The sequence below is a fragment of the Cibotium barometz genome, chromosome 34, assembly GCF_041138505.1.
Source record: "Cibotium barometz isolate CiBa-2024 chromosome 34, ASM4113850v1, whole genome shotgun sequence".
In the NCBI taxonomy this organism is placed as follows: domain Eukaryota; kingdom Viridiplantae; phylum Streptophyta; class Polypodiopsida; order Cyatheales; family Cibotiaceae; genus Cibotium; species Cibotium barometz.
Genome location: NC_141079.1, coordinates 45046409 through 45071527, shown reverse-complemented (window position 1 = coordinate 45071527; position 25119 = coordinate 45046409). Strand labels below are relative to the sequence as shown.

The following is a 25119-nucleotide window of genomic DNA, read 5'->3' as shown; positions in this document are numbered from 1 at the left end:
CTCACATTTACTTAACTTAGCATATAGTGGATTTTGTCTTAAAATAGATAAGACAATCGTGAGGTGTCTAACATGATCCTCAAGAGTACGACTATATATCAAAATATCATCTAGGAACACAACCACAAATTTTCCCAAATGTTCACGAAAAAGATCGTTCATCATTTGCTGGAAAGTGGCTGGAGCATTGGTTAACCCAAAAGGTAATACGAGAAACTCGTAATGGCCATACCTAGTCCGAAAGGCGGTTCGTTCGACATGCCTTTCATGAATACGTATCTGGTGATAGCCAGTACGTAAATCTTTCTTCGTGAAATATTTCGCTCCTGCTAACCGGTCAATCAGGTCATCTGATCTAGGGAGAGGATAACGGTTCTTAATTGTCAACTTGTTCAATCTCTTGTAATCTATACATATTCTCTAGGTGTTGTCCTTCTTTCTCCTAAGCAACACAGGTGCACCCCAAGGTGATCTACTTGGACGGATCTGGCGTATCCTCAGATAATCTTCGAGTTGTTTAGCCAACTCATCTTTCTCAGCTTGGCTCATTCTGTAAGGTGGAATACTAACAGGATGAGCACCAGGGATCAGGTCAATACGATGATCTACTGCCCTTTCAGGTGGTAAGCGCGATGGCAGTTTCTTAGGAAATACATCTTGAAATGAATCAAGTATCTTCTGTAATTCTTTGCTTTCAAATACACTTAATTCATTGACATCCATAGAAGGTATGAGAAATGAAGAAAGTGGAATCAATACACAATGGAAAGCGGTATACAAAAAAGAATCCATTATATTTCCAAAATCAAGTGTATTTACAAGAGGTCCCTGAGAGGGATGTATACAATCACCTAAGATACTATACTGGGTGTTCCTATGTTGAAAAGAAAAAATATGACTAGACCAATCTATGTGGACCTGAAGAGTCTTAAACCACTCAATCCCTAATAACAAGTCTATATGTTCTAGGTGCATAATATAGCATTCCAGAGTATCTTTGTAGTCCTGAATCCGGATTGGTAGCATCTCCACCTTTCGATCCCATACTTGCCGACCCACAGGTAGGTGTACCTCATAGGTATGATCGGTGGGTGTCGTATCAAGACCCAATTTCTGTACAAGTTTATAGTTAACAAAGTTGTGTGAGCTACTAGGGTCTAGAAGAATGTGGATTCTATGGCCATTCACTTCTCCATAAACTCGGAGAAGATCATTCAAGCCAAAAACTTTAGAGTTGAACAAACAATCAGAACATGTACTAGGGCGAGAAAGTACAGTAACTGACGTACCTGTCAAAGACAACTGGTTAGCTGTCTTTGGCTTGGGTCCTGCGTTGGTCTTTGCACCCTTTTGCTCTGGGCACTCGTTACGCATGTGTCCTTTTTCTTCGCAGATGAAACAACGTCCCTCCTTGTTGAGCTTCAAAGCTTTAAGGAGACGTCTCTTCTTCGCTGGTGTCGAACTTGAATTCTTCGAAGGTTGGTCCGAAGACTTTCCTTCAGTCGAGTTAGCCATTGGTGCGGAGAACTTTCTTTTGAGCTTGTTCCCCTGCTCGGTAACGGGTTTAGACTTGGAAGAGACCATTGCATCATCATAGATACGAGTGGAATGAATGGCATCGTCCAAAGTTTTGCATTTGTTATTTTTAACCTGTAAACGGTATGAGTCGGGTAAACCGGCTACGAAGAACCCCAAAAGAGCTGTAGGATCCATCTTCGTAGCTTTCATGTACAAGTCCCTAAATTTCTGGAGGTAGACCGCGTAAGTGAGGTGCTGCGAGATCATGGTCAAAGCTGTAAACCGGGCAACAACATCATAATCATCCTCTTTCTTGAGGAATTCTTTCTTGAAGACGTCTTCGAATTGTGCCCAAGTAGTTGGCTTAGGGTTGAGTTCCTTCCACCAAAGCAAAGCTTTGCCTGAGAGGAAACCTGCTGCTAGCTGGATCTTTTTCCCTATGGATGGAACTGAAAATGTACTTGCCACTTATGTAGCCAAGTGTCCACTATCTCCTTCGTACGCTGCTTTTGCGCGTCCCTGAACTGTTTCGGAGTAATGTTGGGGCCTAAAGCAGAGGCCAAGGTATCCATACCCGAAAGAGTAGATAGGGTAGTGGTCAAAAGAGAGATGGAGTTCTGCAAAGTTTGCATCTGCGCGGCGATTTGTGCTTGATGTTCCGAAGAAGAAGCTTCGAGAGCAACTTTAAACTCTTGGAAATCTGATTTTGACACATAATCGTCGAAAAGATCGGCATCGGTGTCTTCCGTAGCCGGCAAGTCTTCATGTTCGATAAGGGGCTCCAACTCAGATTCTTGGGTCGACATCTTGAAGAGGGCAAGGGAAGAGAAAATTCGATCTTGCACAAGAAAAGTGCTAGAGAACTTGAGAGCTTGAAAACTGGAGAGATGTGTGGCAAGAAGCCCGCTTAAGGGGAATATATGGGCTTCCCCAAAAGCAATCTTGAGCTTTTGCTTTTGTGCTTTTAATATATATATATATATATATATATATATATATATTCTGTTGTCTTAAAAAAAAAACACCTTTAAGCATTACGTAGGTTTTTTAAACCTTTTACTAAGGTTTAGGAAAAAAACGAAAGCATGAGAAAAAAGAAACCCACGCTACGTTGCTTTTCGCTAAATCCAACGCCTCCTTCCTGCCACCCGTCGGACTGCGAGTATGGGCCTAGAAACTGTTGTCGCCTGCGCACATGTTTGGCCGCCTGCACATAGGCTTGGCCGCCTGCATACGGCTGAACTGCCTGTCCAAGGTGTCGACTGCACACCTGTGCGCTTGCGCCGCCTACTCATCTGGTGATGCCCGTCTATACAAACTACGCCCACTGCCCGTGTGCAAGACCCGGCCAACGTCTACAAATGAGCACCCGCTCTGCGCAAACCAGCGCTGCACAACCACAGTCGGCGACCCTCTCTCTCTCTCTCTCTCTCTCTCTCTCTCTCTCTCTTTTCCTCTTACAAACAAAAGCTGACATGCTTTTTGTTTTCTCTCTCTCAAGTGTTCATACGGCTGCAAAAAGCGCATCTAGCCTTCTTCTTGCTAAACAAATCAACCCTACTAGACCACCATCTCCATCATCACGGGTTTCTTTGATGAAAAAGCAACATACTAATCTGAAAAAACAGCAGTATGCATAGAAAAAACAGCAAGCTTCTTGAAATCATATCTTTTCTTCGACCTCATCTTCTCTACCTACCGACTTGCTCGTTCACGAGGCCTGCTCTGATACCACTGTCAAATCCCCACCAGATCTCCTCGTTGAACGCTTCTGGTACAAGACTCGAAACCTGCAAACAAACCAAACAAACAAGACGGGGGTGCAGGCCTGACTCACCTCCCAACCTCGACAGGCGTGGGCAAGCCCACAAGTCGTATATGTAGGTATGTATCTATGTATATGTATGAGTATGTATATGTATGAGTATCTATTTATATGTAATGAAATATTTATCTTGCTCACCAACCACCATGCTGACACTCATGCTGTTCCACTTTCACAGGATCATGACAGTTGGAGTAGTGTATGATCTCATCTGAAAGGGCTGCATTTGGTGACTCTCCCAATGGCCCTGTGTCCTCCTCCTCGCCTCTACTCTCATCCTCTGCTGTCATGGCATATCTCGATCCTCTAGAAGAGAAGTAGCATAGAGCAATGTATAACACCCTGTCTGCTGAGAGCTGCAATCTAATCCACATGTATCTAGCCGCACGTGCTACCACGTGTAGGCGCTCCTGTAGCTCTCGCTTGAAGAGTACCGCTATACCTCTAGATCCTCTCAATGTGCTCTGCCGTGTGGTCCCCCTGTATGTAACCTCCCAGTGATAGCCCTCTACTTTGGGTAGCCCCCTCTCTGGGCTCTGGTGCGTCTCTGTAAGTAGTATGATGTCCCGTTCCTCCATGACCTCCTCCATCCTCCCAGGATGTGTCCAAAGTGCTCCATTGCAGTTCCAAACTGCTATGTGTATCTGTGAATCTGGATCCTCCATAGCTGATGTCCCATAGGCCACCTGGCGCTAATCGCGATAGAATGCTCTCTTGCCCTCTTTCCGGGCCTGTAGGACTCTCGGCATGCATGTTTTCCTGTGTTCTATCTGCATCCTTGTAAGGTCGTCATCCAAATAGATGTGATCTCCCTGTAATCCTCGTAGAATCACCCTCTTCCTCATGAAGGTGACCCTCTCCGTCTCTCCTGCAAACTGTAGGATGAGGGCTCGCTTGCGTGTTGAGTCTTTCCCGACTCTCCATGCTTTGGTGAAGGGGAGAAGGTCCTCTTCCCTGTAGCCGAGCTTCATGTATAGAAGCTGTCCATCTTTCTCGGGAGTGGAGTCGGGTGTCTCGGCTATACCTGTGACTCGAATGTTGAGGCGGCGGGCATGCCTCATCTTTACCTCCTCAATGGTGGTGTGAATGATTTGGTGTTCTTCCCTTTGAGTCTCCTCCCTCACTTCTTTACGGATGTTCTTCTTCACGACCTCAACCCATCCTGACTGCTTGGCTTCGAGTTTTCCCTCCATGTCCTTTGTGATCACCTTGGAGATCTCTTCTTTGATGGCCGTGAGAGTGTTGTCATTGATCTCCCCTTCTTCCTTCTCGGTGTTCTTGATGGCTACCAGTTCCACTTTCAATGCACTCACCTCCTCCTTGAGTGCTGTGTTCTCTTGTTCAAGGTCCGTGACCCGTGCTTCGAGGGCCATGATGTGCCGGTGTAGTTTGTTCTCCACCTCATTGAGGTTGGAATTGAATGTCTTCTTGTTCTCCTTGATTAGTGCCTTCATTGCCGTCTCGAGGGCCTCGAGCTTCTCTTGGAGACTCGGGGCCATTCCTCGAGATTACTCTACAACCCTTTCCACAGGCAGGGAGGGGGGAGAGAGAGAGAGAGAGAGAGAGTTATGTTGCTTCCTTGGGGGCCTGAGGAAGGGTGGGTGGGAGAACGGAGGCGGAAGGGCTAGCGGACAGGCAGACGGGCCAACATAGCGGGAAGGGTGGGTGGGAGAGAGCTTCTCTTGGAGACTCGGGGCCATTCCTCGAGATTACTCTACAACCCTTTCCACAGGCAGGGAGGGGAGAGAGAGAGAGAGAGAGAGAGTTATGTTGCTTCCTTGGGGGCCTAAGGAAGGGTGGGTGGGAGAACGGAGGCGGAAGGGCTAGCGGACAGGCAGACGGGCCAACATAGCGGGAAGGGTGGGTGGGAGAAGGGAGGCGGAAGGGCTAGCGGACAGGCAGACGGGCCAAGATAGCGGGAAGGGTGGGTGGGAAAAGGGAAGCGGAGGGGCTGGCAGACAGGCAAACGGGCCAGCATAGTGGGAGAGAAGGCGGCGGCGAGCAAGGGCGCGAACAATGGCAAACAGAAGGCGTTGACAATAGCGAAGCGAACAGGGGCGGCGAGCAGTTGTGGGCAGTGGGTGACAAGCAATAGCGAAGCGAACAGGGGCGGCGAGCAGTTGCGGGCAGCGGGCGGCGAACAGTAGCGAAGCGAACAGAAGGCGGAGCGAAGAGAGAGAGAGAGAGAGAGAGAGAGAGAGAGAGAGAGAGAGAGGAAGAGGAAGCAAGAGGGAAGAAGTGATTAACACTAATCACTTCCAAACCCTAATCCTAAGCACACCACACATGCTAGATTAGAGTTGCAAGAGAAAGAAAGAGAGAGAACAGTCTACTTCTATTTCACAAATGGGAGGATGAGTTACGACTAGGCCACCCGAGAGTAAGTGACCCGGAACGCCCAAACATAGTTACAAGGCTTTTCTCTATGGTTTGGCCAACTGACCAAGATCCTCTTGTCTATCCTTCGAAGTTCAATACTTGGGAGCGTCTTTAGGGCGTTTCCCTCATCAAATGACGGGATTTACAATATATAGTGTCGGCTCCCATTACATAAGTGTGCGGACATAGTTGTCGTAAGAATGTGTTAATCAATATGTGGTTAACATACTCCCCTTCCTAAAGTCGATTGTGTCCTCGTGATCGGTGAGAGGTTGTGGAGGCACGCTAGGAAGTGTCGCACTTGGTTGGTGCTCTAGTCTCTCCGGAAATGAGAGAGGATGGGAGAATTAGTAAGATGGAAAGAAGTTAGTGGAGTACTAACAATTAAGTATCTAGCTAGTTGTATGGGCTCTTATGAGTTTGCTTTTTTGTATATGTCTAGTAGTACTCGTTATTTTGTTTTTTGTGTTTTTCTTATGTGTCGCCTTTGCAGCGGGACATCCTCATTATAAGAGTCAAGAGTACTTGAATGAGTAGAGTAGCATGGAATACTTAATGACTAGTATCCAAGTGGAAGGTGATATTATTAAGGAGGGGTTAGTAAAACAATGGTGTTAGTAAGCAAGTGGCAAGGGGAGAATTTTGGAGGGACAAGGAGGTAAAACGCATTGAGACTGCTTGCGATCCGAGATGTTGTGTGTCGATGGCGATGTACATGAAGCTCTAATATCTTTGTCAAGACACCGTTATGGGTATCTTGGCTTCTGTGGATGTTCAGTCATCAGGTTGCGGTGTTCTCTCTGTTTCTTTGTGTGCTTCGTCTTCTTCTGTCATTGGAGCTCTGGGATCCTGTGGTGATAGGAGTGGTAGTTGATGGCGAGGATTCAAACATGTGGAGCCGAAGAAGAAGTTAAGGGCAGAATTGATTAGCCACGAAGCACAGTTATGGGGGTGAAGCGGAGGTGATGTAGAAGATCCAGGCGATGGGTTGTACCATTGACTAGGCTTGTGCTCACCATGGTCCCCTCATCCAGAGATGTACCTGGATGGCTATTGATTATGAAGCTGTGCGCGGTGTGCGCATAGGACAGAGCCCAGTGAGATTTGCAGCTGTCGTGCATAAGCGAGAGCAAAAGGTATGCGCGTGGTCCTAATCACCTAAATCTTAATCGCCTAGGGATTCTTCTTTCTTCTTTTTTTTAGTTTAATGGTCAGCACTGAGTGGCCCATTTGGCGAGATGTGTGAGCTTACCTTTGAGTTTATCTTTAAGTTCAGCCATTTGAAGCACTGCCCCTTGGTTTGGTGACGAAGTCGAGGGGCGGTTTGGAGCTTCGTGGACGAGGCTCCATTGGGGGAAAGGACTAGGCGAGTTGAGCTTTTGAGTGCCCGTGGGTTGGGTGGGGGCAAGTCCGTAGGTCGCCAAACTATCTTCATCGATTGGACAGATACAGGCTTGGTTGGTGTGGTTTGGGCGAACTGTTGAGAGTGAAGCCGTGGGAGCCAAATGATGGAGTTCCCATCATGGAAGCCTTGAGGTTCTAAGAGACCTGTGGTGGTCAAGGTTGTAGAGTTGAGAGGCAATGTCAACAATGAGGCTTGATTGTCATTGGTGGATGGTGTCAACAGTGGCCGATTGACCGGCTTTGGTGAGGCATGGGGTGTGGGCACAGGGAGACTGCTGGTGATGAGGATGGGGCGTGAGGGGGAAGGGCAATCGGGGGCGAGGGTGTGTTTACGATTTCCTCTTGGGGACACGAGGATTGTGGCCTTTTTACCGTTGATTTCCATGGTGGTCGTTTCTTCATGCCAATTGATTTGGCAGGGAGTGACATCAATCCACTCTTTTCCAATGATAATTCGACCTTGGAGTGCCCCTGCATCAATGACATGAAATATGTACTCCGACTGGTTATTTCCTATAAAAATATTAGGAATGAAATACCCAACACTCGTTAAACGCTGAATATAATTGTTTTCTTTTGTTAGTGTGGGTTTTCCAAAAGCTTTCTACGCCTCAAGAATATGAGATCGGTGTGGACCAAAGGACATTCTCGGTCGGGAGTCCAATCCATATTCTTAGGAGGTGGGTTGCGTTCTGGTGGCAATTCAGTGGCAGTGGAAGACTTTACCAGTTATTGTGGGGGGTGTGAGAATACCCTTTGTGGAAGCAATTGGGGATCACATTCGAGGCACTCTCCGCTCCAAAGGATCATTGTTACCTTGCCCTGGGGAAGCTTGAGGGTGGCTGTGTTGTCAACGGAGTTGATTGTACTTGTAGCATTCTAGACCCAGCTTCCTCTGAGGATAACTGCTTCTTTTATCTCACCTGTGGGAACCACATAGAACTTACAAGCCAATGGGTTAGAGACAATATGTACAGTTTGTGTAAAGGACCCAAGGCTTTGTATGCGTTGTCCACCCAGCAGTTGAACTTTGGCATGGGCAGTTTTAAGAGATGGTTTGCCCAGAGAGACCCATGTTTCTCCTAGCAAAAGATTATGGCTAGCTGTGGGTGACATCAAGGTATATTTCCGTTGCATATTTCTGCCAAAGGGGAAATCTATTCAGACCCTAAGGGTGGTTGTTTCAAGTTGGGGAGCTACACTTACATCGAGGGTGTTAAGCGAGGCAATGGCTTGCCGTTTCGGAGTACGAATTGTGTGCCAAGGTTACAATCTCGAAGGGTGTCAAGTGTAGCAAGGATTTTAAGCCAATTGTGATGGACTTCGTCACTATTGACAGAAGCGACCGTGCATGGCACCCGCGTGTCATCTAGGGCTTGATGACAAGCATCGCAAACCAAGAGATCATTGCTCCTGGTGGTGGTCACAGAGTCTTCGGCAAAGGGAGCTTTGGCCATGGGATGTGAGTGCTAGTAGGTATATAAATTAACCTTGAGCGTTTGAGACCCTTTGCGGAGGTAGAGATGATGCGTGCCCCAATCATGGATCAGCTGTATTTGTCGCATGAAGATTCCATCCAAGATGTTGTCATATGCGGCATTATGAAAGTCCATGACTACAAATGTGAGATGGAATGTCCTGTCACAGACTTTTACCTTGAGGTTATGCACTACGCCCAAGGATTTTATAGATTTCCTGTCCGCAAGCTTTGATCACGAATCTGGTGGGATCAAGGCATAGTTGGCCCCAGTTTTCCCAGCATGTTTGTGTGAGGATGCTTACATCAGCAACTCCATCTAGAATGCCTTTGACTACATGTCCATTATAGGAAATGGGCAATGCTGCATTGGTGTCATTACCCTCAAAGTAGTAGCCCAGCGGATTTACGCGAATTGTGGGTACGCTTTTAGGTTTTGGGTTGTGGTGGTGGAGTAAGTCTGGATGATGGAGCTCAGATTCATCCGAGGAATCTAAGGTAGCGCCCTCCTCCATAGAAGCCTGTAGTTTTCTTTCCATCCAATCTCGAAGATCATTTCATAAATTTGGACTACCTTTTAACAAGGTTCCAATGGGCATTTGGATTTGGGAGGAAAGGAAGGCAGAGAGGCCGGCCAGGTCACGTTGATGAGTAGGAGCTTCTCGAGGGGCCGGGCCTTGATCATAGGGTGGACCAGCAATAGTATATGGAAGTTCGATTTGGTCCTTATTTGACAGGGGTGGAGGTCGAGATTTCGTGGCCGCAGCAGGATAAAAGACCCCAGGAAATTTGGTGCGCAGACCTCGTGAGTCGCTATCGTATTGTGTGTCGTTGTTCACATCGAGTTATTCGATGTGTTCGATGTGAACGTGGGATTTGGGCTTGGCCGTTTGTGGAATAGGCACTGGAGGATGAGAAGGCACACGAGGGAAAAAATCTTCATTTGTTAATATCATGTTGACAAACGGATCTTCCTCGGCCTTGAGCATTTGCGGGGGCTCCTGCCTTACCTGGTGCGGAAGTTTAGGTTCAATGGGAGACAGCGCGCACTCAGTCACTGGGTCAAAGATTACAAAAATGGGTGGAGTAGAGACCTGGCTGATTGCCTCTAGGGCTGGCCTTGGATAAATGTTTAGGAGAAAATCCGGTAAAATCCCAGATAAATAGTAAAGCCCTAAAACACTGAGATGCACAATCTAAACACCCCTCTGCAACTCAAGTGTGCAAAGAGTCGGAAGAAGATAAGTCGATGAAGATGCAACCATGGACCCTCCAGCACCGCGAATATTGGAATCACCTTGGAGAGAGCACCCAACAACCTGTTTTCTCAACAAGATGCCACCACGAATAGCAAGGAACTTTGCTTGGCCACGAATTCCCACACAAGTGTGTGAACTCCAAAAATAGATGATGAGCTGCTGGACATAGCGCGCCCATAATCCCCAAGAGTGGACGCAACACATCACATCCCAAAGGCCTCGAACAATGAACTTGGAATAGATCCAGTTCATAATCTCTGTTGTACCAAAGATAACCATGTCCAGCCAGATGTCTAATGCTTGGAACTCCGAATCACGGTCCCCATGCACCATTAGTGGAGCTGTAATCAGTCCCCTCTCCCGCCCACAAGAAGGAGAAAGCACAGGCGGAAGCATAAACAGTAAACATATGAGAGAGTGCAAAGGAGATTGAGAGAGTTGGACAAGATCACCTTTTATAACAGCACTAAAGCTTTACAATGGCAATGGCCAGCAACTGAGTGTTGAACTATGTGCAAGGGAAATGGACGATAGAGTGAATAATGGGGAACTCCTTATATAGTGGAGTAGAGACCTGGCCGACTGCCTCTAGGGCTGGCCGACTAGCCCTGGACAAATAATTAGGAGAAAATCCAGTAAAGTCCCAAATAAATAGTAAAGCCCCAAAACACTGAGATGCACAATTCTAACAGTGTGCACAAGTGGTTTAGGGTCCATGTGAGGCACCGGCAAAGGGAGATGAGGTGTTAGGGGTGCCTCGCGAATGGCGGAGCACATGGACTCTATAGGTTTAGCAATGGACTTGGATGGAATCTTTCCATGAGCAATAAGGTGTGCCTGGAGAGGCAACAGTTGGAATACAAAGATTAGTATTGGAGAAGGTCGTAGTGGCGTTGGGTGTGAGTAGTTAGTTTGGGGTGGTGCCACTAGTAAGACTTGGGACCGAGGAGGAGAGGAAGGCAATGTTACAAATGAGCATTGGGTTGTTATTGGCGTAGTGGCCAATTACGTGAAATAGCTCTCTTGCATGTTATCATCGAGAAAGATCGCCCATTTGTAGGCCTGATCAAAGATGGAGTCATCCTTGACCAACATGTGGTTGTGTAGTCTTGGATTGGGCAACCCCAAGAGGAAATGATCCATTAAGTGCTTGTCACTTGATTTTTCCCTCTGTTCGAACGCGAATCAAGATACTTAATGTGTGTGATGTAGTCGCGTAATGTTTCCTCTGGTTTTTATTCCAATTGGAGACGATAGCAGGTACAGGCTGTTGCACGTCTACTAGCGTAGGTGGCTGCAGGGTGACCAGGTACAGGCTGCTTCTGTACAGGTGCTGCAGGCGGGTACTGTACGGACAGAACAGTACAGTTGCTGCAGGACATCTGACGCAGACTGGTACAGGTTGGTATGGCTGCTGGGGACTTTCTGACGCAGGCGGCTGCAGGTCCACTCATGCATACAGGTATAGGCGGAAACTGAACTGATAGTCCTGTCCAGCAGATACAGGTGGCAACTGTATGGACAGTCCTGTCCAGCAGCAGGCGGGTACATCTGTCCATCTCTGCAGGCAGCGTATCAGTCAGGCGGCTGCAGGTACAGTTCTGTACAGATAGGTACAAGGTGGGTACAGTCCAGTTCAGTCCAACAGTTCAGGCGGTGCATCAGTCAGGTGACCGCAGGGAGTGAAAGTACAGACAGGTACACACGTGCTGCAAGTACAGACCCATATAGACAAGTGCACACATGTGATGCAGAGTTGCTGATACAGGCGGCTGCAAGTACAGATTGGTACAGTCAATCCCTCTGGTGCAGAACTGCGCATAAAAGTTGGTAAGCTCTGAACATATCATTCTTTCTTTCTTTCCATTGGCTTATGTCTACTGCAGAGTTGTTTCATCTGGCCCTTTGTGAGAGGAAGGGTATAGCAGTTTGAAGGGTGGAAACAGAGATTGGATAGTGGATTGGTATTTAGGCTGAGTTTGAAGCCATGAACATGGAACAGCCAGATGTGTGCTCAAGGCTGCCCTGTTGAATTGTCTTGGTTGATTAGAGGGAAACACAGTGTGTTGCTTTTGTGGGACACAGATCTGTATGTGAATCCTCTATGCTAAGAGGTCTTGAGGGCTGCCAGATTGGACATGCAGGTTTTACTTTCCTTGACTGGCTTTGTTGTACTCAGTTATACATTTCATTGAATTTGAATAAAGAAATACTAAAAGGGGCGCCAAGCTTTGGGGCCAACAGGTGTCGATTTCCTAGCTCCTGCTAATTTGTTATTTGTTTGGACTACAATTGGAAGGGTGACTGCTAGTCTACCGCACTTTGGTTTCTACCAGAGGCTGGTTTCAAGGTTCTGTTGCCGGGACACATCATCAACTTTCTTAAGGGGGTGAGCTCGTGGTTGTCTCGAGGAAAGTCATTGCTGGAAAAAAATTCAGCAACATGTCAGACACAGAAGATGAATATTTTTATGATGAAGAGGAAGAGCAAGAGGTCTCTCTTGAGAGAAATGAATCTGAGGATATTCTTGCAGGAGAACAGGTTGCAGTAGATGCACAATATGAGGATGTAACACAGCCAGAAGACATGCCTAGTAAAGAGGAAGATGATGCTCAGTTTAAAAATTGTTTGGCAGGTGTAATGGATCTGTTTATGCTGCTCACTCAAAGTGAGAAGTTTGCTGAATTTATGAGATCCCGTTCTGAGCCTGAAAAGAAGAAGAAAGTGCGTTCTAAGAACCCACCTCAGGGCAATAGTCGTGCCTTCCCACAGGATCCATCTTTTGGACAGTTTCCGAACATGCAACATACTTTTGGTGCCAACTCACAGAGTTCCTTTTTCGGACAGCCACCTATTCCATAGCAGTCTATGCATCCAGGCTATTTTGGTGGTGGCTCTTTGTTCCAATCCATGACTGGGGGTTATCCTCAGGGAGGCATGGGTTTTCCAGGGAATTTTGGAGCTAGTTTTCAGCCTGGTATGCAAGGGAATATGTATGGTGGAATGCAGTCCAGAATGCAAGGAAACATGTTTGGGGGCATGCAGCCTGGAATGCAAGGAAACATGTATGGGGGCATGCAGCCCGGTATGCATAGTGGTATGTTTGGAAACATGGCCGGAGAATGCCAGGTGTGGGAACTGGCAATATTGACCCTATGATGGGCATGAATGCCGGGGGTAGCAATCTTGTGAAGCCACTTCCTTACGATAATCTAACGCCTATGGGTAAGGTGAAGGATTATAAGGAAGGGGGAGCTGCAGTGAAATTTGACACGTTCAGTGGGGCCAAAGATAAGCTGACACACTGGGACCCTTTGTTGCTCACCTCTTTAATAGGACACTAGTGGAGGGCCTACCAGCTGAGTGGACTATGCACACCATCGTGCCTCTCCACAAAGCTGGAGACATGCTATACCCCGCAACTACAGGAATATCATGATTGGTCATACATTGGCCAAACTTTATGGCGCAGTGCTCGAGGCAGAGTTGAGCTCATATGCAGAGAAGGAGGGACTGCGAGCACCAGGGCAGGTTGGATTCCGACGAGCTTTCTCCACTATTGACGATATATTCACTCTGAGATGTTTGATTGACCAGGCTAGGGTGCGGGAGAAGAGATTATACTACTGCTTTGTGGATTCCCGCAAAGCATTTGACACGGTGCCACGAGAGAGACTCTTCCGGTGCCTACAGTCATTGGGGATCCCATCAGAGATGGTTTGGGGCATCTATGCTTTATATGAGCAGGTCTTCGGGCGCATACGATGCCCCGGGGGGCTATCTGATGTTATTGCTAGCACCATAGGTGTGAAGCAAGGATGCCCACTCTCTCCTACACTATTTGGGCTATACATCGATGAGGTGGTTGACTTCGTTGGTCACGGTGGTGGAGACGGGGTAGACATCTCATGTGTCCACATTATGCTATATGCAGATGATATTATTCTGGTCTCTGAGTCACGGATGGGACTACAGCACCATCTCCATGCACTCGATGACTTCTGCGCATAGAGGGGGCTTACAGTGAACCTTGGGAAAACCAAGGTCATGATTTTCCACACCTCAGGCCGGTTTGACGACAGGCCATCTTCACACTAGCAGGAGGACAACTAGAGGTGGTGGACTCATATGTGTACCTAGGGATTACATTTACGACTCCACCAGGAAGATTTACTATGGCACAGGAAGCCAGGGATAGACTCACACCAGGGTATGCAGCTCTGGCCATGCTAGAGAGACAATGTCACCAGGCACACTTCCAAGATTCCCGCACGAAGGGGTGGTTGTTTGACACACTAGTCACCCCTGCTTTGATGTATGCTGCAGCAGTATGGGCACGGGCTCGCCACCTCCACATGGTCTCAGATAGAGAGGATTCAGATTCTCATGCTCTCACGGATGATCCGCAACAAACCCTTTGTCCCACATGACATTGTCCGGACGGAGTTTGCTGCACCTCCTATGCTAGTAGAGGCCCTCTTCCAAACGATTTGCTTCATACAGAGGATCAGAGATATGCCATCGGATCGACTCTCACATAGAGCTTTTGAGGCGTCCAGGCAGCTCGCAGAGAGTGGAGATAGGAGATCATGGTATTCACAGATACAGTGGCTCACTCAGCATGGTCTTGACACAGATCACTTGCCACCTTTCTAGTATGATATACATGCACCACACATCCAGCTCTCTCACAGTGAGAGGAACAGAGTCCTTCGGCAGGATTTATGGCAGCGATACACTCAAGAGACTTGGATTACACCCAGTCAGCCTCTACCGCCGAAGATGCTATACTACAGAGATCAGTTTATGCGTATCTCAGCAGATGGATTCATACAGAGACCTGGATACGTGGATGCGTATATGCCTCACAGTGCCCGAGTAGTGATTGGCCAGCTCAGAGTGTCATCACACCAGCTTGAGATTGAGGCAGGTAGGGCAGCACGGATCCCCAGAGTAGAGAGGATATGCAGACTATGCCAGGAGGAGGTTGAGAGTGAGGAACATTATGTATGGAGATGGAGAGCATATAGTGTCATTAGAGAGAGATACACCACCATCTTCAGTGGACATCCCTCACTCCGCCAGATCATGGAGTCTGCAGACCAGTGTAGATTTGGCCAATTCTTGCTAGAGACACAGCGCCACAGAGAGACATTGCTATGGATTCATACCACAGGGAGAGGTGGGCGACAGCTCCAGCTCACTGATTTCTTCTAGAGATCTATCCCAGTGCCTATCTTGACACAGGAGGGGGTTACACTTCAGCGTGCTGCGGACCTCCGAGCCAGACGGAGACCGAGAGCACCAGGCTACTAGACTCCTAGACTACATCAGAGGGAGATCACAGAGATACGGGCTCGACATCAGCACCATATCCAGGAGTGGCTAGCTCACGTACACTCACACCCAAAGATCATGCTCCGAGGTATTTTTGCCTTGCCATCGCCTATGTATCACATATTACACCCCCATTATGGTACTGGTTGGAGCTAGACAGACCTGCATGGCATTGTTGTATACCCTGCGCATATAGGTTGCATACTGAGCCTCTAGTAGTAGTGCTCCATCCATCACACCCCCCCACTAGCTCAGTACTTTCATAATTTATTTCATGTTCATTTTGTCCTGTTTTAGAATGCGGCGTGAATGTGGGTTTGGGTAGGTGCCCGATGAGTTAACCACTGCCAGCATTTCAGAGATATAAATTGGAGTAGGCAGTGTAGTGTACCTGAGTCTTCCAGATGATGCCTCCATGCAGCATGAGACCAATAATTGTGAAGGCGATGTAGATGTGTCTGAGGCAAGCACATGCCTCCTGAAAAAGGAAGCTTCTACGTGTTTGGTTTAGGATATCCAAGAATGGTTCAAGAGGTGGGATGCATCAGAATTGGAGAAGGTAGTGGCTGAGTTTACCTGACCAGTCCATGAATACGTGGAACTCTTAGAAAGGTGGAAAAGAGCTGAGAAGAAGTTTGGAGTACAACTACAGTAGGGCCTAAATAGCTTTACACAGCAGGTCACACTTTTTGCTTAGTTCAGCACGCCATTTGCATGCATGTATATGTCGGTATGTATGTATTCCTAAAGCTCCATCTTTTATTTGTACAGGTCCAATTCTATGTTCGGGGCCCACATGGAGTTGGCAGAGTGCATTCTGAAATGTTCAAAGATAAAGTGGACAAGCAATGGAAGTTCACATATCTAATTGTTGATATACTCTCTCCATTACCTACTCGGCTGATGCTGGAGTCTTATGTACCTGCTTGATGAGAGGTCTTTGTTTGTCAGAAGCAAAGTTGAGACACCATGTTCACCTGATTTTCAACGTAAACCTTTTTGCAAGTGTAACTGTGTGATTTTGCGGCAACACCCACCTGCCTACCTCCGGGGGTAAAATATGTACAATACCTGAAGCAACATATGAGAACTTGCTATTTTTTTCCGAAAGAAAGGCCAGTGTACCCTTTCTGTAAGGCCAGTTCTTTCTTTTTGTTTTACCATCCCACACATGCTGAATACACATATGCCCCCATCTTTTTTTTGGGGGCTGAGTGATATATTTACATAGTACTTGTTGCAATGTACCCTTTCTGTAAGGCCAGTTCTTTCTTTTTGTTTTACCACACAAATGCTGAATACACTTATGCCCCCATCTTTTTTTGGGGGCTGAGTGATATATTTACATAGTAGTTGTTGAGGTTCGAACTCAACCTGCAAGGGCCTACTAACTAGTACCGCCCCAATCTTCTATCTATGAATGTAATTTGCTTATTGATTTTCTCTTGTATGAGACTATGCTTTTGTAGTTGTTGAGGTTCGAACTCATCCTGCAAGGGCCTACTGACTAGTACCGCCCCAATCTTCTATCTATGAATGGAAATTTGCTTATTGATTTGCTCTTGTATGAGACTTAGAAGAGTGCTCCCATGTTAAGAAGGCTAGACTCTTTCGGATCCACCTCAAGCGAGGAGTTTTGGGAAGAAATGAGCCAACGAAACATAGACGTGAGTAGAAGAACAATGGAACACTTGGAAATAGGAGCTGCCAACAGTCCTTCGAGCTTTGGATTCTCCAATTGACTCTATAAAGAGTGCCTTATTTTTGGGTGCAGCTTCAGTGAAAGAGCGAGAGTAGGATCAGAATCTTCAAGGTGCTCGCTTGCACATGAAGCGATTAAACCTTATCAGATGCCACAATGTTTCAAACATTTGGGTTCGATCTTGAGTTTGGTTTATCCCAAGTCGACCATGACCATCATGCAACCCAACAACCACAATTAAGGCAATTGGGGCATGTCTCTTTTGTTGTACCACTAGAGACAAGTGTTCCATAGGACACCCACCAACAACAAGTGCACACAACGCAAGTAGGAGTCATGTGCTCCACATGAAAAGAGTCTTTACTATAGAACCAAGTTCGAGTGCTTCGCCATTTGGATGAGGAACATGAAACCAAGCATCTCCATATGATATACAATCCCCGCAAGAAATTAGTTGTCTTATCGCTAATCGATTGATTTATGATTGGTATCAATAGCAAGAGGGTGCATGACCATCTCTATGGTACAAATCTTTGAGGAGTGTTGCCAGCGAGGCAATCTAGACCTAGTAGACAATAGTAGACAATCTCCAAGATAAGGATGTAGAAGTCGTCCACACAAACCAAGAGATAGGGGACGTATCATCTAAAAACTCAGGCCAAGAGTGCCTAACCAACACCGGCTATATTCCTAGTCAAGGACATGAACATGGACTATAGACGGTGCCTAACTAGTACTGGCTATAGTCCTGTCAATGACATAAGCATGGGTGATTTGGAAGAGAATTTGCTAAACCGTTTAGGCTAGCAATATTGCAGGGCTAGTCCCAAGGGAAACCTCAAGGCTAGCCCTACCTAGCACCTCAAGTAGGACGCCCACATCTCTTCCCACGAGGAGAGATGGTTTGGTGCACAATTTGTTGCCAAAATCATACAAGCACAGAGTGTCCAATGGTGAGGCCTAGATATCAAGAATTTTGTGCTCATTGCCAATGCCATGGGAACCTTGATACAACCCATTGTTGGTACTAGGGAAACCCAACACCATAACCTATGCTCCTGGTGCCAAAGAAACCATTAACCTTACCGCCCATACTAAGTGCTTCTCAACCTACGCATAATCCAGTGCCCATTTATCATAACCCTATACTGAGAGGTATGTACAAACTGGCACCAATGCCATACCCACCTCTAGTATTAGCACCCCAATCTGTTCCTCCTAGAACCGCACCACTATAACAGTACTTGGTGAAATTTGTTAGCAGACTCAGCGAGTTCGAAACATGAGAACTATGAGTCATACAAGAAATATGATTCATATGGATACTTGGGGCAACCTCCAACCTATTTCTACTAGAACCGCACCACTACAACAGTACTTGGTGACATTGTCAGCAAACTCACAGAGTTTGGAACATGAGAGCTATGAGTCACGAGCAATATGATTCATATGTATACCTTATTGTAAAAATGATTGTCTATTACTCATTGTAAAAAATGACTAATATACAAATGACTAATTTTCACACTAGGTCAATCAAACTTAAAACTGGTCCAGCCTTTATTACTAGTCTTAAGTAGCTATGTACACTAAGTCCTCAGACATTAAGCGCATAGTAAGGGTGCTTTATATGCTCCAGCACGGTATTGCAAAAGTGTAAGATGGCAAAGCACCTTGAAGTAGGTCTAGTGAGTAAAACCATGTTAACCTACGGAGTGTAACCTATGTAGTGGTTAACATACTCCCATTCTTAATAGTGACTGTGTCCTCACACCACAAAGCTAGGCTGACGAGAAATGGATGGTGTGGATGGTCTAGGATACGTCATAGAGTTGATAGCCACGAAGCTAGGCTGATGAGAAATGGATGGTGTGGATGGTCTAAGACACATCATAGAGTTGATAGCCGAGGTTAAATGGTATAGCTCGGAACCGATCCATAGCCACATGCCAGACAAAGTGATGGGTGGTATAGTTTAGGATTGATCCAGTGCTGCCAGGGCAAAGTGATGGGAAGCTTTGGGTGTAATGGTAGACAGCTTGTCGAGGTAACATGGAAAGTGATAGGTGATGTAGAGGTTCTTTATGGCGGGTCTCTATTAGCTATGGAAGTGGTATGGACCCTTCAACATGGTAGAAGTGATCCACACCCTATTATTTGTGGAATGAGTGCTATGACCATCGTGTAATGATTGGCATAGATAGATGGTGGTCTCGGATGTCTTGGCGCAATAGGGTATTAAGCCCGGATCTCCAATCTTGATGCTTAGAGATTGGACTGTTGCGTGATAAGACGGCGAGGTTTTGTTGGTGTTGAGTTGAAAAGAAGAGGTTGCATGCATTGAAGTCTGTTGGAGGTACTTGCAAGGTCGAGGGTTCTCTAGGCAATGGGTCGTACCATTGGCTATGCTTGCGTCCATCATGGTTCCCCCATCTAGAGATGTACCTAGATGGTTGCCATCGGCGAGGTTAGTTGCATGTGCATGTGTTTGTGTGTGGTCTGTGAGATAGGGAAAGTGAGAAAATTATGATGCCCATAGTGAAAGATGGAAGTGACATGTATGGGAAATGGGCTGAAGGTATATCTGTATAGGTGCACTTCTCCAACACAAAGACTTCTCCAACTTAGTTGCTTTCTTTAACTCTCTTGTTGCTTTCTTCAACATTCATTTGAGATCCTTTTTCTTGGGGAGCCAAGATTATTGCATTGTGGCAGTGGACGTTGTACATGGCTATTGAGTCAAGGTGGAAGCCAATACTCTCCATTCTTGCTTATGCTTTGGAGTTGGCCATCGGCGGAGGCATGGCTTTGGGTCTCCACACCCACTTGGATGTAATGTTTGAGGGTGCATTTACGGGGATCTAGGCACACGTTTCTTTGATCTTGGCATCTAGATGTAGGGGTTTTCTTCGTAGAATCCTTGTGCTTCTAGCAAATTTATCAGGATCCAACAAAACGTAGACTTTTGGGGTGGTATTGGGTAGGCCTTTGTCACCTAGATCTTTTTTGCTTCCGGGGTTGTAAGGACAACGAGGTTTTTGGGACCCAAACGGATGGGTTTCCTTTATAGAATCCCATGTCTTATAGTAGTTTGACGGGGATACAGTAGGGCTCAGGGTTTGGATAGAACATTGTTGCATAGGGCTTATGCTTGGTAGATCTCCACTTATGATTGGGCTTTGAGCCAAGTGGGTGGCTACTAGGCCTTTTCTTGGGTGTCAAATTTGCCTTGGCTAGCCAAGGTAATGCTGGGTACCCTCGCTACTATTGGGTACCTATTTCTTCTTAGTGACCTCCTTGAAGGGTTGCTGAGGTTGAGGTTTTGGGGGTGGTCTTCATCTTTGCCTTGCTAGTGAGGTTTGGGATTTCCATAATGGTTTGAGGAGAGGACCGATGTGATGAGGCAAGTGTGTTGTGTAGTGTTAGAATTTATTGGAGTTGGTAGCTCGTAAGTGGAGGACGAGGCTTGGGAAGTTGATAGGCTCGGGGTCCCCTTATCCACCAAGGGTACGGGTATGGTAACCATTCCAAAGGGGAGCTCGAGCATTGTGGTTCTTCTTCGCTAGCTGATGAGGTAATTCACATAAAACTTGCACGACGTAGATTTAGATCCAATAAGAAAGTACTCTTCAAAATAGCTGACAATCATAGATTGGGAATTCTTTACCGTGGTAATGGTTGCTATAGATGGTGGCTTAATGAGGTCCACGTCTCCCAAGACCATGCCCCGGTGGGTCAGTAGGCCATATAGCTAGGTGGTCTTTTTGGGGGCATTTTTGGGTCAGTAGGCCATATAGCTAGGTGGTCTTTTTGGGGGCATTTTAACTCAAGGTAAATCGGTTCTATCTCACTGGTTCTATTCCGAATGTGTTGAGCATGAACATGGATATGATTTTAGCACCATCGTATTGTGCAAAACTTGTCCTAGGCTTCTTTGGAAGAGTGTCCATGGTTGCCAAAATGTGAATCCAGTCCTTAGAGTGAGCAAGCTTTGAGAGGGGCTTATATTCTTGGTCCTCATCTTCACCATCCAACATCTTGTTACAAGCTCTGTAGATATCAAATCAACGTGGTGTGAGCTTTTGCGTTGCATGCTCTACAAATATCAACTGAAGCAATCTAAGCAGTTATGTCAGACTCATTTGCTGAGAATGCCTCAACCCAGGGCATCAGTCTTCCCTATTTTCAAGATATAGCCTTGCATATATAAATGTGATTGGTTTCCCAATTATGAACTAGCCTTGTGTCTCTCATGTAAGGCCTTTCAAGGATCATGATGTATGACCCACTTCTATGGAAATTCATCACAATGAATTTGTGGTGTCGAAGCTTAGCCCAAAGGTCTTAATGTTGAAGGACACCCAAAGGTTAAGTTATGTTCCCCTTGGGCAAGCTTGATCACCAAGCTTGACTACGATTGACACACCTCTTGGCCTCTTTAACCCCTCTAATATAGGGACTTCCATGATCCAAAACAAGTGGTCTAACTACTAGCACTATGGTTCCTCACTAGAGAGTAAGAAGGTTCTTGACATGAAACGGGGTGGGGATTGCATTTTTCTTATACTTTTTTTTCTGGCTCACAAGTACGTTTACATTGATTATATAAGTGAGCGGTGATTCTAAGGCTTGTTAGCAATGGAGAGGAAGAGATGGCATGTCCAGAGGAACATCGACACAATTATCACAATAAGAAAGTGAATCTTAGTTCCTTATTTGATAATGTTAAGCACTACTACCAGAAACTTTTGCACAGTTGATGTTAGCCGTCCTATAATTTTTAACCAATTTGATTGATGTTATCGAAAATGCCAGTTTTTACTTAAAAAGAATCTTACTACGTAATATTTTACGTATGCAATGTCGCCGCTTGTATATAAAGGCGCACCACGAGATCCTAGGCTGAGAGTGTAGCTTTAGAATAGGTGTTTACACTAGTTGGACTGGCCAAATGAGCCCAAGGACCATACTTTTTGCTTTGGCCGCCCAAGAGTGTGAACCCATTTTGCTTGCATTTCTGTTTTCCCCTCTTGCTACCTTTTAAAACCCCTTGATTTTCACTTCTTTCAACACCCTAAATCATAAATTTCATGCATTTTTAAGCTTTTCTATCCATTGTTATGCTTGTTTTTCCAATTTCATAAATAAGAAAACAGTAAATTGGGTTTAAATTTAAGGAATTAGGTGAAATAGACCTTAAAATTGATTTTGGAATATAGGGTTTACCCCAATTCATCTTAAACTCATGGCTTAGCATATCCATTGTCACCTATGATGTTTAAGTCATCTAATATAGGACAACCAAAGCAATCTTTCCATGCCTTTTTAGAACATGCAATCAACCTAGCTTTGTTTTTTTCAAGTGAGCCATCAGTCTTATACTTAGCTTTCCAAACCCATTTAGTATACGAATTACCTTTTTATTTAGTGGTCGATCAACTAGATCCTAGGTTTTATTCTTTATGATGCTGTTGTAGTCAAATTGCATTGCAACTTTCCACTTTAGATGTGCTAAGGCTTCGTCCAAGGTGGCTGGCTCCTTCACTATTCCCATTATCTCAGCCTTCAAGGCCACATTGTGACTATGAGATCAGATGCTCTTCTCTGCTCCTCTATTCTCCTTGATCTACATGCTCTATACAAACACTGAAGATTCTAGTATCTTAGGTACTAGGTTATGCTCATTAAAGAGCTACCATACCCACTTTGGAAGTGGCTTTCTGTGTGGTGCAGTAGAAAGCTAGTATGATCTGTGAGAGCTTTCATCCTTTGAAAACTCCTCCTCCTTAAGAGAAAGTCTGGCTAGTGGCTCATGGTGGATTATTTCTTTGGCTGATGATAGAGTGGATGGACCTATCTACTCCACTGAGTGTGTGTGCTCAACAAACACCACATCTCTACTTCTTTACCTCTAGATCATAGAGTCGATAAGCCTTTGACTTGATTGTATCCAAGAAATAAACTTTTTACTTTTGGCATCAAGCTTCTTCCTAGATGCATTTGGTACATATGCATATGACATTCACAATGAAATGTTTTGAAATGAGACACTGATGAATGTTTCTTACACCAGAGTAACCTCTTGCAATGTGATACCCTTGACCACCTTTGTGTGGCTCTAATTGAGGTTGTAAGTTGTTGTGCTCACTGCTTTAGCCCAAAAAGTGTTTTGTAATCCTTTTCCTTTTAGCATACATCGAACCATTTCTATGGCAGTCCAATTATGGCATTCTACAACATCGTTTTATGGAGGTGTGTGAGTAGTGGTGGTGAGTTGGTGCTTCATGCTATTCTCCTTACAATAGCTATTATGGAGGTGTGTGAGTAGTGGTGGTGAGTTGGTGCTTCATGCTATTCTCCTTACAATAGCTATCATATTCTATTGAATCTTGTCCATGATTTGTACAAAACATTTTCACCTTCTTTCTTGTCTCATTCTCATCATAAGATTATGCCATTGTTTAAACTTCACCTTCTTTCTTGTCTCATTCTCATCTTATGCCACTGTTTAAACTTACTAAAAGCTTCAGCTTTATCCCGAGCCTTATCCCAAAGTAAATAAACCCACATCTTCCTATTGTAATTGTCGACTAACAACATAAAGTAAGATGATCCCCTTAATGCAGTAGTAAACATCTTACCATAGAGATCAACATATACGAGCTCTTTGCCCTATGCTGCTCTCATGTGGAAATGCTTTTACACTATTGTTTGCCCATTTATGCAAGCCTTACATGGTTCTTGCAATTCTAAACATGCAAGCAAATTAGCTACCATTAAAAAACAAAATCTACTTCAACACTACAAATCTGATGTGACCTGATTGCTCATGTTGAGCCTACTCGTGCTCTTATTGATAGATAAGGGCACTCGGCTTGTACAAATTATTGCACCTTGCTAGATTAACTTGCCAACAAAATCTAAAATTTTTGCTTTAATTTTCTTAAAGCATACTTCAAGCCCACGATCTGTCTCATCAACCAAGAGAAGGTTCCTCTTGATTTGAGCTACATAGAGAGTATGTCTAATAGCTTATTCTCTTCACCTGTAGCTACCGTAAAAGAGATGGTTCCACACCCTTCAACTAGACATTTAGCATTATTCCTAACAACAACACTGGCTTCTAGAAACTCTACTGGCCCTTTTTACTAGTCATGTGTCGGGATGCTCCACTATGCAAAATCTATGAATCATCAATTAATGGAGCTTGAGAAAATGAGCATACCTCTTTAATGGCACACAAAGTTCAAGCTCGGTTTGATATTGTTAATTGACTCCTTTCCATTACATGAAGACTTCAGGGTGTGCCATCCTTCTCGTCATAGAGCAAGCTACTTCTTTCTATAGTTTTTGATAGCGTGGATCTTCTTATTATAGTAATAGCAGCTCCCTTGAAACTTCTTCTTCTTTGGCTCCTTCTTCTTATTATCATCAAATGATTCCACACTTGTTCCTTTAGCATTGGTTGAAAATGTACTATCACCACCATCGCTGGGTCTTTAACCGCATCTCCTCCCCTCAAGCAACATAGCACTAATTCTTCAAATGATAGAGATGGTGTTTAGTGCTGCAACTAAGCCATCATACTTTTGCAAAAGAATTCGAATGCACCTTTGGGCTAGTTCCTTATTGGTCCTTGTAATCACCACAACAGCCATTTGATCCCACAAATTTTTGATCCGTGTTACAAATGCTTCTTTCAATTCTCTTTCAATAAACTTCTCATCAGCAAGTTGATTATCTAGGTTGTGAATCCTAATATGATTTTGGGTCTTATACTCTCATTATGGTCCAAGCCTTTGATGTCTTAATTGTGTGTTGAATCAGAGTAAGAACAGAATCACTTACGCTGGTAATGATTGCACAAAGTCTAGTCTTTTTTGCATCTCTTCCAAGCCCAAAGAAGTGTAGTATTGGTGGAAGTGTGTTTGTAGAGTTGTTGGGATCGGGGGTTCAATTGGTTCTACATTTGTTCCCAAAATAGTTTGTAGAAGCTCATAAGATTCTAGAATGGCATTGATTTTGAATTTCCAGAGAGTGTAGTTTATCCCATCAAGCTTACCTTCTATGAAGGCTGGTGAATGAATGCACAACACAACCAAGGTAGAAGCTATCACTCTCCTAGTATTCTATACAAAGAAAGACTAGACTTTATGCACTATGTCTACTAAAAGCACCCAAGCTCTGATACCATATAAGAATATAGCATAATGGAAAG

The 25119-nt window shown here is 45.2% G+C and overlaps 1 protein-coding gene across 2 annotated transcripts in view; it reads left to right on the top strand.

Moving 5' to 3' along the window:
* LOC147619083 (putative mitochondrial import inner membrane translocase subunit TIM21) overlaps nt 1-16429 on the top strand; it is a 75175-nt gene extending 58746 nt beyond the window's left edge. For both annotated transcript variants that reach the window (XM_086774287.1, XM_086774288.1), the window contains exon 6: nt 15971-16429. In XM_086774287.1, coding sequence (XP_086630413.1) covers nt 15971-16129 — 159 coding nt within the window. In that variant the 3' untranslated portion in view covers nt 16130-16429. The remainder of the gene's footprint in view (nt 1-15970) is intronic.
* The last annotated feature ends 8690 nt before the right edge of the window (nt 16430-25119 follow it).